The sequence below is a fragment of the Epargyreus clarus genome, unplaced genomic scaffold (assembly GCF_041222505.1).
Source record: "Epargyreus clarus isolate Ecla_fem2 unplaced genomic scaffold, WU_Ecla_fem_2.2 ptg000018l, whole genome shotgun sequence".
In the NCBI taxonomy this organism is placed as follows: domain Eukaryota; kingdom Metazoa; phylum Arthropoda; class Insecta; order Lepidoptera; family Hesperiidae; genus Epargyreus; species Epargyreus clarus.
The window spans coordinates 3678177-3690727 of NW_027332226.1; the positions used below are offsets into that span (position 1 = coordinate 3678177).

The 12551-nt window shown below is 33.5% G+C and overlaps 1 protein-coding gene across 4 annotated transcripts in view; it reads right to left on the reverse strand.

Moving 5' to 3' along the window:
* Window positions 1-5691: 5691 nt before the first annotated feature.
* The window catches only part of LOC140749555 (zwei Ig domain protein zig-8), a 286333-nt gene continuing 279473 nt past the window's right edge, over window positions 5692-12551 (reverse strand). For 3 of the 4 annotated variants that reach the window (XM_073082645.1, XM_073082644.1, XM_073082643.1), the window contains exons 6-7: window positions 10445-10613; window positions 5693-6443 (exon numbers count right to left, since the gene is read on the reverse strand). In XM_073082645.1, coding sequence (XP_072938746.1) covers window positions 6316-6443; window positions 10445-10613 — 297 coding nt within the window. In that variant the 3' untranslated portion in view covers window positions 5693-6315. Of the gene's footprint in view, window positions 6444-10444; window positions 10614-12551 lie in introns of all 4 variants that reach the window. The other variant, XM_073082646.1, reaches the window with a different exon arrangement.

Sequence of the window (12551 nt, forward strand, 5' to 3'; positions counted from 1 at the left end):
CCGTTGCGACAAATAAAACAATCGGGCTATGTGCGAAACCAAATAACTAGACATTAAACTAAAATCCTCCTTAGGTTATAGGCATATTCACTACGACTCTTCTTAACTAATTAACACTCGCTGAGGTGCAAAACAGATGAATCAAATGGTTTGAGAATTGAATATGCTAAAAACAAACGAGTTATCAACTGTTTACGACCAAAACTAACAGTTCGATATTGGTAACAAGCTATGCTTCTGATATCGATAAAATAACAGTTTTCCATATAGATATGATAACCATATCGGTTAAGTAACCGTTTTCGTATAAAACTGGAAACTACTATGTTTAACGTTCGGGGAAACACCTTATTTGTCTGCGTCTTTACTTGCGAGTTGCAAGTGTTTCAGTGCAAATCCAATTTGTGATACTCGTTCTTGCGCAACTAGAGATTGAGTGTCGAAAGTTTGATACTTATACAACTTGTTTCAATAAAGATTGTAATCCAAAATGTCAAAAAATAAGGTGAAAATAAACAAAAAAATACATAGCGACCGAAAGTATTTTTAGGTACAAACCATAACGTATTTTAAACTAGGAAAAATTATCACGCCATGGCTTATTATAGCCTAGTTACTAGGCGTTTATGTAGTATATACAATAATAACGTATAGAGTTTTAAAAGTATTATTATTGTATGCGTTACGTTAGCGTGTTTCCTTCATGAATTAACCAAAGTTTGCAAAACCGTAAGCGTACCCCTAACGGAATTTACAATAACGATTCTGTAAGTATTCTAATTATATGCAGGTTTTAGTTCGAGATAGTTCCTTCTCGGATTACCCTAATCTTTGTTTACGAATACTGGTTAAGAGCTAAACTTACTATTATTGTAATAGCTGCGCTTTTAAACTTGTTGTTATGAGAAAATTATTCGTAAGGAGCTCGTTGCCTTAAAATTTGCTTCAATAAACATTTCAGTTTCATAATAAACGCGTGGTAATAGTTACTACTTAGAGCTTCAGGGTTATAAAAGTGTAGTTACTGCCTTGTGACAACATCCAGCAGTGGAAAGAAGTTCTCTTCGGGTGATAAAAATATTATAAAGGAACTCTTTATACTTCCATACTATGTGTATGTGTATGTATATTTCGTGTGTGTCGTATGTGTACATATGCATGTGTCGTATGTGTATTGAAAACATACAAACACAATGACAAAATTTTGCGGGATTTCTGATATAATTTGAAACTAATTTTCTTAATACTCTCACAGGAAATTAAAATTAAAGAAATGAATTTTACATAATTATTTCTGTTAAATGAATGAGAAAAGAATGAGAAGTTGTTTTAATTCATCGTTATTTTTTGTGTTAGGTTTTTTCTTTGTACTATTTTTGATAGATTTTTTGACACACATTTTATAATTTGATTACCCAAGAGAGTAAATAATCCAATCAGATAATTTATTTAATCAACTACGAAAATTCAATTGATATAAATGAGTGTACACGATCAACTGCCTAATTAAATATTTAACATGTTTATCCAGTGTAATTGTATTACACAATCAGGTCACCGAATTAATCTATCAAGTTAAACCATGAATTGGTAGAAAATCTATCTATAAATAGGTAAAATGTCCTTTGGTAGGCCAATCTTGTCTCTGTAGTTCCGGGACCAGAATAGGCCTATGTTATCCCCTGCCTGTCGTAAGAGGCGATCAAAAGGGGGCTTCCGGGGTTGCGAGCGGCAACAGTGGGAGCTCAGACCGCCCAGCCAGCGACCCTGAGAAGGATCGCAGTATGTGTGGTCGCGTATCTTCGTGTACACCAGACGATTACGCAGCGCCAAAGACGGCCACCGGGGGGGATTTAGTGCGGTAAGAATCCCACATAACTCTGTGTCGCTCCCACGACACCGGGTACCTTCCCCCTTCCTCTTGAAGGTTTCCCCCTCGATAACAAAAAAGGTAGGCCAACCTGTTTACCTGTTTAAACCTGCCTACCCAGGGTTGTGAGGGGGAAAATAGTCAATTTAATGTTTGCATATTCTACAGGCTTCATACCTTCGATACCTTCCCTTCGATTGTTATGTAATATGTCTACGAACCAAACCAGTGAAATGTTTAAGAATAAATAAACAATCATTTTCAGGTCTTAAATTTTTTAGTTAATCCATTTGTACGATTTTTATATATTTAATTTCATATAAAAACGTTTCATCAATTAACTAACTCGGTAAAGATTGCCCTACACTGGAAAATAATAAGCTAACAGCCGAAGTCTTAGATCCTTTTAGGCAAAATAGGGTTGATAGCCGTTGAATATTTGGATTTTACAAAGCCGTTTTTAATTATTCTCTGTCTGAGCATGCAGATCTACGAAATGGGACAACTTGGAACTAGTTTAATGCCTCATTTTCAACCTTACCTTACGAAAGCGCCTTACCATTACAAACGCTACAACAAAAAGGCAGTATCTACAGAAATTGAAAGTCATTATCACCGCAAACATTTTCAGTCCAAACGAAAAAGTTAAGTGAACAAATTAAACAGATCTTTTTATCGCGGTCTAAATAAAAGCTCAAGAAACGGAGAAAAATAGCGAGTCTTAACGAGGAAAACCGATTAGTTGTTTAAGTCCTAACGAGAAAAAACAATTGGATAGTTCCGAGCGGCTGGCTCGCGATTACCGTCTTCATGATGGACCAATTAGTAGGTTACGCAACGTTGGAGCATGTGAAACTTTATGAAACTATGAACGAGACCGTCTGTATTGACAATCAAGTAAGTTTTTATTATTAAGAAAATGTCAAAGTGTAGCGTATCTTGCTGAACAAACTTCTTTTTTAGATCAATGTAAAGCAAGATACTGGAGCTAATGCTTTATTAATTATATGTAAAAATGATGGCATTAAAAAAAAAGAATATTTATTATTAAAAAAAAAAGACAAACCCGCTGAGTTTCTTACCGGATCTTCTCAGTAGAGGTCGCGTTCCGATCCGGCAGTAGTTTAAGAAAAATATTGTACCTGACAATTTGTAAGTGACGTCGTTGGCCTATACAAAATAAATATATTTCATCTCATCTCATCTCATCTCATCGCATCTCATCTCGTCTCGTCTCGTCTCGTCTCGTCTCGTCTCGTCTCGTCTCGTCTCGTCTCGTCTCGTCTCGTCTCGTCTCGTCTCGTCTCGTCTCGTCTCGTCTCGTCTCGTCTCGTCTCGTCTCGTCTCGTCTCGCCTCGTCTCGTCTCGTCTCGTCTCGTCTCGTCTCGTCTTGTCTCGTCTCGTCTCGTCTCGTCTCGTCTCGTCTCGTCTCGTCTCGTCTCATCTCATCTCATCTCATCTCATCTCATTTCATTTCATTCTAATTCGTAGTGTATGCAAATCGTTTTTTTTTTTTTCAATGGAAAAAAATAATATTCATATTTGTTTGTCCTGATTATGAAAAGAATTTGCAAAGTTATTTCCACTCCCTTTAAGGTTTTCGAGGTAGTGCAACCATTATATTACAGGTTGTGCACAAGTCCTCTCTGAGTTCTTCTTAGGTAATTATCACGTGGACGCTCCACCTTTTCTTCGCATCGTATTACTCATTACCGAGGGTCGTGATCCTCCCGTAATGAAGTCATTTTTTTTTTGATGCGATTTGATAGAGCATCATAGGACTACGGCCTCCTGGGGGCTTGCGTCCATCTTTCCAGTAACCTTATTTACTTATTCTAAGTTCGAACTCTAGAACTCTTCGTAGGCATGCAGTCCAGGGAATATGCAACATTTTACTCCAGCGCCACATTTTTGGAGTGACAATGCGACACAAGCAAAGAGATTTAAATACACAAACAATTCAGAAATTAAATGTCTGTTACTATATCCTATATTCCGATATAGTTCGATACTAATTCGGATCCTATATGACAACCTGGTACTTTGATAAACACGTTTACAAATTGTTCCAAACTTTGAGTTAAGCGGGCAAAGTTGCAGGCCGAAGTTAGTTGTATTATATTATATAATAAATTAACCGTGACCTCATTAGCCGTCCGTTGTCGGGCATCGGGTAATAAATAACCCGCCTACCTTGGAAAATTTAAGAAAAGCCCCAGCAATTTACAGGGTTAAGGAATTCGATTTACGCCAGGCAAATTAACGGTCTTTAAGGATGTCCTGGGAATTTACCAAAGGAAGTTTGACCTTTAAAAGTCTGCTGACTTTTTAAGGATATTGACTTTTATATTTCTCTTGTGTATTTTATAAAAAACAGTATATATGTACAAAATAATTATAACTGATGTTAACTCGCTAAAAGATAATCTCTCTTAGTGATTTATCAAGTAAACAAGTTGCATCCTGTATTTAGCTTTTTCTTTACACGTATAGTATATAGTCAGTATAAGTATAGTATAAGTCAAGTAGACCTATTTTATTTATAGTAGCATTATAACCTGAGCAATAGACTTTATAGACATTTACATCACAAAAATAACTTAAAATCACATTTTCTAACCATATTTTTAATACAAAGTTATCTATTCATCTTCGTACTACATATCGTATCGTATCGAAGAAAGATTACGAGTTTTTCAAATTGCTTTTCAATGCAATACTGAGTATAATCCCTGATGTCGATTGATTATATAATCTTAAAATCCTATATAAGTCTTATCTTAAGACCCTCAAAACTCGAACCGAACTTAGATCTCAGCATGTTGTTCATAATGCATAGTTTTTATATTCCTATGTTGCCATTATAATGGAATATATTTTGTAGTTTGAAGTATGCAAACTAGGCTAATTACGCTCGCGATATACAAAACATATCAGGTTTTGTAGTTGTAACATTCAATTAAAATTATACGGTATCGTAGCGCCATTCAAATGAATCATTGCAATTTTAATTATGTATTTTAGGCTAAGAACTCACAGAGCGTTTTTCTTCCGCCTTGCGCGCGGGCGACGGGCGTGGAATTGTTTTTTTTGAAAATGATAACTATCTTTTACCTACAATTTGTTGTATGCGTTTTTCAAGATGAAGGATGTTAAAGAAAAACATTTGTGAGTTCACTATCGTAATTGTACTGCCTGGATAGATTTATATCTTGAGAAAATTGTTTTAACGGTTCTGATATGTGTGTAATGAAAACTACGCGAAGGTTTCTGAAAAAATATGTTAAAAATCTGATGTTGGGTTTTTGAATATTTAAGGGTAAAATCGGCTGAAATTTTACACAAGAAGATCTATGCAATTTATGTGATACATAACGCCAATATGTTGATAATTACAAATAATTCGTAGAGCAGCGTAGAAAAGCTACGATGCTACGAAGCTACGATGTCTTTGACAATTATGATGTTTGTAAATATTCATGTTTGGGTATGAGAGTTTATTTTAGATGTTAGTGTATTGTATAAGACATGCTAAGGGAATAGTGATGAGAGACAACCTTTAGTCGATTACTGTCGTTCGTGTGTTACCTCCCTTACACATTTCATATTATCAATACTAGGGATGGCTTATAAAAAGAAAATTCAATAATTTCTATAAGAAATTTTATTCCGTGGACTTCATTTGTTATATACATAATTTTGTTCCATTTTTAATGTATTAAAGACTATTTACATATTAACACGAAATCAAATATTTAAAGAAACATTTACTAATTACACTATAAATAAATTAATTTTCAATGTTTTGAAATAATATTTAATTAAAAATAATATCAATTCTTGCATGGACAATTTTCATAATTTATATTTATTGAAAAGACATAGAGAGAAACATTTAGATTTTTGTTAGGTATATACAAAGATTAATAGCGTTAATATTGAAGTAACTATATACAATAGTTCAGAATTCTTATATACATATTTACACTTATACATATACAAACTTTCAAATGCTTTCTTACAGAAAATATTATTTTTGGGACAATAACAAAAAAATAACTCAGGGTTTCGTAATTTGTGGCCACTATAATATTAGTTGAAATTAACATTATATTTATCCTTCTGTTAAAATCTTAACGTATGACTTTGGATTAGAGAGTTTTGTATGCATTTTATACAACGTATTTCAGCAAAGTCTAATACTGTTAATTATCAAATGCAACAAACTTCAATCAATAATATTAAAATATTTTGATATTAAATTAAATTAATTAAAAACAGTAAAACGGTTAATTTATCAGTCCGACAGATGTCTCTTTGTCGTCCAAATGTTTAATTTATAATAGATAATAACCATTTTGTTATAACAACCCAAAACTATATCCATGTGCACTTAATACACGAACATTTGTTACAAATGCAATAATCATTCTTAAATCCTAAGTTCAGGTACCAAAATAACCATCAGTGAATGGTCTCAACATGTGCAGAGTAATCAAAAAACAGAGAAGTGCGGCGGCTTTGTCCAGCGATGACTTAGCGCATCCTTGTTGCATGGCTGCGGGGTGTTCACCTAGAAATAAAAATCAACATTAATTTATACTTAAGGCCTGGCCAAATAGAACGCGTATTTTAGCCCATCGCTAGGCGTTAGCGCTAGAAGAAAATCCTGACGGTACGATCTAGCGCCGAGTTGTGTCATACTGAGTTAGTAGTGTGACCGCTTAACACAGAGCGTGTATGCGTACGGCTGTCCCGGCGCTGGGCGTTGTATTATAAGGAAATCTTTACGCGCGCGCGTTATGTACGCGTTCTGTGTGACCGCTTACTAGTAACGCAGTACCATAACACTCAGCGGCGTTAGGATTTACTTTTAGCGCTAACGCCTTACCGAAGATAAAATTAACCTTATGTGCATTCTTGAACCCCTGTTCAACGTACTGATAATGTACAAAATTTATGAGAATCGGTTATGCAGTTAAAGTGTGAAAATGCAGCAAACAAGCCTATAAACGAACTCAGATTTATAATATTAGTTAGGATTGGTACCTGTACTAGTATAGTTACCATAATTGTGTGAGTGATCCTATGATAGTTAAGAAAAGTTTAATCATAGATCAATAAGTGCTATAACTTCCACTAATATTATTAAAACAAGAACTACTTATACAAAGTATAATTGTAATTGCCTATCTACAACTAGCCATCGTATTTTATAAATAATATATCGAAAAATAATTCAATATCACGTATTCTTTCCGAACCACAATACGTGACTCTCGTAAAACATGTTGAAAGCATAAATCGTTATTTTCCGATATTTTCCGCTTTCTGTACGCAATCATTGCAGAGTCATTTAATGAATATTTCATGAGTTGTAGTGATTATTCCAATAATGATGATTTAACCACGCATTAAAGGACGGACTGATGGAACATAACGTTTATACAGACTCAAGTGGGTGTAAAATCAACCGTATTGTCCCTCTAAGGGTGTTGTCCCATTAATGAGCTGTCAACTAGTAGTTAGAAGACATTTTGTCAATGCTAATTGTCAATTCGTTTAATTTCTGTTATAAGCAGTACCCTTAATATGAGTTTTTACGTTTTGATAAATGTATATTTCCAATCAGTTCTGATACAATCCGCTAGGGGCGCTGATTGGAAATGTGTGGGCAAAATACCAATACCAAAACAGTAATTTTTGTAAAAACGTAAAATCTCATACTAAGGGTTACTGTTTTCTTTTTATAAGCCTATCACAAATAGTCTTATGGGTTGACTGGCATTAAGTTTACTTTTTGTGACACTCAGTTAAAGATGTTTTAAGAATAAAAAAATAAATTTTGCAACGCTCATTGTCAATTCAATGATCTAAAATGTAGGACAGAAATGATAATATGGTTTACGAGTAACTCTTTACAATAAGTATCTAATTATCTAGCTAATTAACTATTAGATATTGATTTTATCGAGACTAAACGGGACCACGTCTAAATGGTTCAATCAAACATATTCGTTCCATCTGATATTTTGATATAATCTGAATATCGATAAATTCATGTTTGAAATAGATGTTACAATATTACAAGTTTAATCAGCATCCTCGCCGAGTTGAATAAGTTTCCACCAACTTCCCTAGAAGTTGCTTATCTCCTAAGGTATCTGTCTTGAAGCATTTACTTATTAACCTCTGATTTTTCAATGTTCTGTGCTTCAAGAAAACATCGTAAAGAAGCGTACTTTACTGAGTGCAAACAAAACTACGTGAAAACTACCAATTCGAACTTGACCAGTGCCCTTACCATGAGTTTTCAAAATATCCCACAATTTTACGTTACGTTTACTCAATCCATTATTCAGTTACGTTTGCTTCAGTAGACTGAGTAAACGTAACAATAAGTAAGTGCTCAAGTCTTTTTGTCTACCTCACATGTTCGCAAAAAAGAGAGACAAAACATAAAGCGCCATTTTGTCAATTTAGACATTTAGTGTTACGTTACTATAGTTCTGATACAATCCGCTAGGGGCGCTGATTGGAAATTGTATGGGCAAATACGTAAACAAATACCAAAACAGTCATATTTGTCAAAACGTAAAAACTCATGGTAATTGTACAGCTTTATGGACTATAGTTTTCAGTTTGTTTGGCCTTTTCAGTCAGAGACTAGAGCCCAGCTGTGGGATAAAAATCAATCTATGACGATGACTATTTCTATATCCATACTTCTATAGCATACGAATAGTAGTCAGATAGTCGTAAATAAGCCTCGAGTCTGAAATAAATGTGTCGAAAACCAAATACCGAAATTGGTATTGTGGAGAAAGTTAAAAAATAACTTTGTGGATTTGTTATAAATTATTCAAAGCTCACGCCAAAAAAGTTATACAATGATAAAAATACGCGAGTTGTTGAAATATAAGGCCAAATGTCAGGTTAGTTTTCGATACAAATAATATTTTGTACATCATTTCTGTTCTTGTTAAATTGGGCTAATTTTACGATTGCATTTATAATTACTCGTATCATTGCTTCCTGTATGGTCGTCATCAAAATTCGCAAATTAGAATTAGCATCAGAATGAGCACTCATTAGCAAATCATTTCAGATTTCTAGGAGTGTAATTAATGGTAATGTCGCGTTCTGGGGGTTGGTTTTCTTTACACTTACAGATTTACGGTCTTATTCATAAAAAGTTATAGCACACTTATAACGTTGCTATAGTACGATTGTCAAAAAGTGTTATTCATAAACGCATTTTAGGCACTAAACCATTCTATAAACCTTCTATAACTTATAGAGGCCAGAACCCTACTATAACAGTGCTATAAGGCAAAGATGGCCGACTCTCAACAGCTGATTCGTGATTACTAACCTAATTTGACAATACGTTTTTAATAAATTATGTCAATTATGTCAATGTCCATTTTGTATACAAACTTGAAATAATTTATTTTAATATCCGATAAATAACATTATTATATGACTATTTTAAATTACAATGCAAATTTTACAAAGCTTACATTATTAAAAATCTAGAAAACCGTCCACTTCGAAGAACATTGCACCAAACAGTGATCTCTTTTCATTAGACTATAGGAAGCGTTATCGCTTTAATAAATCGACAGTAAATTTTATAATTGATCTCGTACGTAATGATCGTAAATTAGATCGCAGAGGTCCTGGTACACCTTCTGAAATACAGGGTTTACTGCCATAAGATATTGCGAATGTTTACAAAACGAAACTTAAACTTAACAAATAAAATATTTTTAAATTCGCGGTATTTACAAATACAATGACACTGACATGTGATTTGGTTTTATTGACAACCCATTGACAAGAATGTCAAGACAGAACATTTTTTAGTACGAAATAATGTCATTTAAAGATGTTTCTCTATGGATATTCGTCAATTTGTTCGCCGAACTTCACTATAATGGCAACATTTTCATTTATAGTTGACTTTAGCGACACATTAGTTATAGAAGGTTTATGGAACGTTTATGAATACGCAATTTTATAGAACGTTTTATAAGCTTATTGAACACTTTAACTAATGAGTGCTTAAAACCTTCTATAAGCATTTTTTATGAATAAGACCGTTAGTGTTTATAACGCGTAACGTTAAGAATTACTTAAAACTCATACTTAAAATCTAATATAATAAAAACCAGTTAAAACAAGCTCGTATGTGACAAACTATATTGAAGTTGGTGTCTGACAAATATGTTCGTGACGAATTACGTGTGTCACAAATTATGCTCGTAACGAAGTTCATGTTTGACAAATATGATCGTGACAAACTGCATGTTTGACAAATATGTTCGTGACAAATTACGAATGTGACAAACTATATTCGTTACGAATTTCATATGCCACAAACTATGTTCGTGACGAATTACGTGCGTGACAAACATGTTCGTAACGGCCTGTGAGTGTAACAAACAGTATATGAGAATCAACTTATGCGAAAATTGCAATATGTGACTAAGTGAAAAAGTCGTTATAATGTTTACTAACTTACCGGATAGTACTTCCTTGTCAAATATCTACCACTTTATGTTTACTTACCAGATAACACGTGTACTCTTATGGCTGCGGGCGGCGCGTTATTCGGGCCACAGGTGTACACCCCGGCGTCTGAACCTCTTGCCCTTTGAACCAGTAGTCGACTCGTGCTTTTAAGACCTTTTTCAGTCACCAGCGAAATTCCACCTCGTGCTGAGTCGAAGTTTATTATCTGTTGAAATAATAACATATTATATTTAATGTATGTTTATTTACACATCTTGAATCTTGAATATGAAAAATAATTAAATTACCTATAGTGTCGGTGATTTCTATAGTGAGTGTGGTTCTATTCTTTGGACAAGAAAAACAACTGTTCCGCGTCTAAGTACACACGTATTCATTTTTATATTGTGTATTCTTAGCACACACAATACGGAAGTTTTTTGTGTAAATGTATGAGTAGTAAGTGTAATTACACACATTTATATTCTAAATCAATTTTTATCAGGTGGACTAAATGCCTATTCACCTTTTATTACATAAAACAAAACCTTTGATGTCAGGTAAAACAAATAAGGTCTTTGAGAAAATAATAACGGCTGATCGTTTAGGTACAAAAGAATTGATAAATTGGAAATACTCCGAAACGGCTAAAGCGAACAGTTGAAACGAAAAATTAGATATAATAAATGTATCTAAACTCGATAAAGGCCAAACCAAAATAAAGCTGTTGTTTTAAAAGAATAAAAGTTAAGGAGTAAAGAATTGATAAATCGAGCCTGAAGCGAATAGTTTAAGTTGAATAAAGTAAAATAAATATATTTATACAAATTAAAGATGGATTTTTGTCCGCAACTTCAAATAATTGATACAATGACAAAATGTGTTATGAAAAAGTTTTATTAAATTATTTTAATTTTTCCTTCTCTTTTTTATATGTAAGGTCTTGGAAACCGTTGTAGTAAATTAGCCATTTTTTTACGCCAATATAAAAAGGTTCGTAGCTTAAGATACTTTTTATTCCAGAAATACATATATAAAATATGTATATGGGTAAATATTAAAAAATCACACACATGTGTGATAAATAAAATTGTATGGAACTTTTACAGATGAAACATTCGGAATGAGTAGCTTTTAATCTGGAAAATACATGTAGAACTTGTGGGTAAAATTACATAAATAAATACATACGTTTAAAAGGCACACACAAGTACGCGATCACATTTGTGTTAAAACCTAGGCAGTACATGTTATACACAATTTTCCTATTTCTTCGAGTTTCAGTCCATTTAACACAGACAAGTGAACGGAAAATGCAGATAACAACACCAAAATGTGAACTCATCATAAAAGGAAAGGCACAAGAGCGGGAAACGAAACATCAAAGGCTAACATGATATTTGGCACGGTATTTGGTAGATAAAGCAAATACGTAGGTAAAATATTTTCATAATTTTGCAACAAAACGGTCGTGTACTAAAGAGACGAATTTTGAGGGTGGAAAACCGCGACGCATAACTCCGTGTGATGTAAATAAAGGTCTTGGGTTCGGTTCTCGGCAAGGTTCTAGCTTTTTCGCGTATAAAATCTACTTTTAACATTGATTTAACGACGCGGAGAAAAGTAGGAGGTGACCCCGTGTTACCTTAATTTAAAATCAATTTCATTTTATTTTTAACATATTTTCGAACTAGCCTTAATAAGGTACGTTAATAACGTGAGACGACATTAAGGTCATAACACCCTTCATCGTTTCACTCATACGTTTATTATTAGTACTTAAGTTTTAAGATGTCGCTTTCGTGTGACAGTTTACGCGTAAAGCAAATTTTTAATTACTTTTAAAATATTATAACTTTAAAAGCATAACATCCTTAGACAGATAGCAGCAAGAAATTATTTAGCACATACAGTAAGTATACCTACTAAGTGAGCTATTCTACATCAAAATAAGTATCATTATTATTAAAGAGTAGATTATTCCTCGTAGGTATTAATATATTATTACAGAGAGAAATAAAGTTTCATAACCAACCTCACGTTTCGACTATACGGCTTTTGGGGTGGGCGAGTCATAACAACAAATAATGTTGGTATAAATAACATTTTTGTACGAAAATAATCTACGGAAGCTAACGAAAAAACCTACGCTATTGCCTTATTT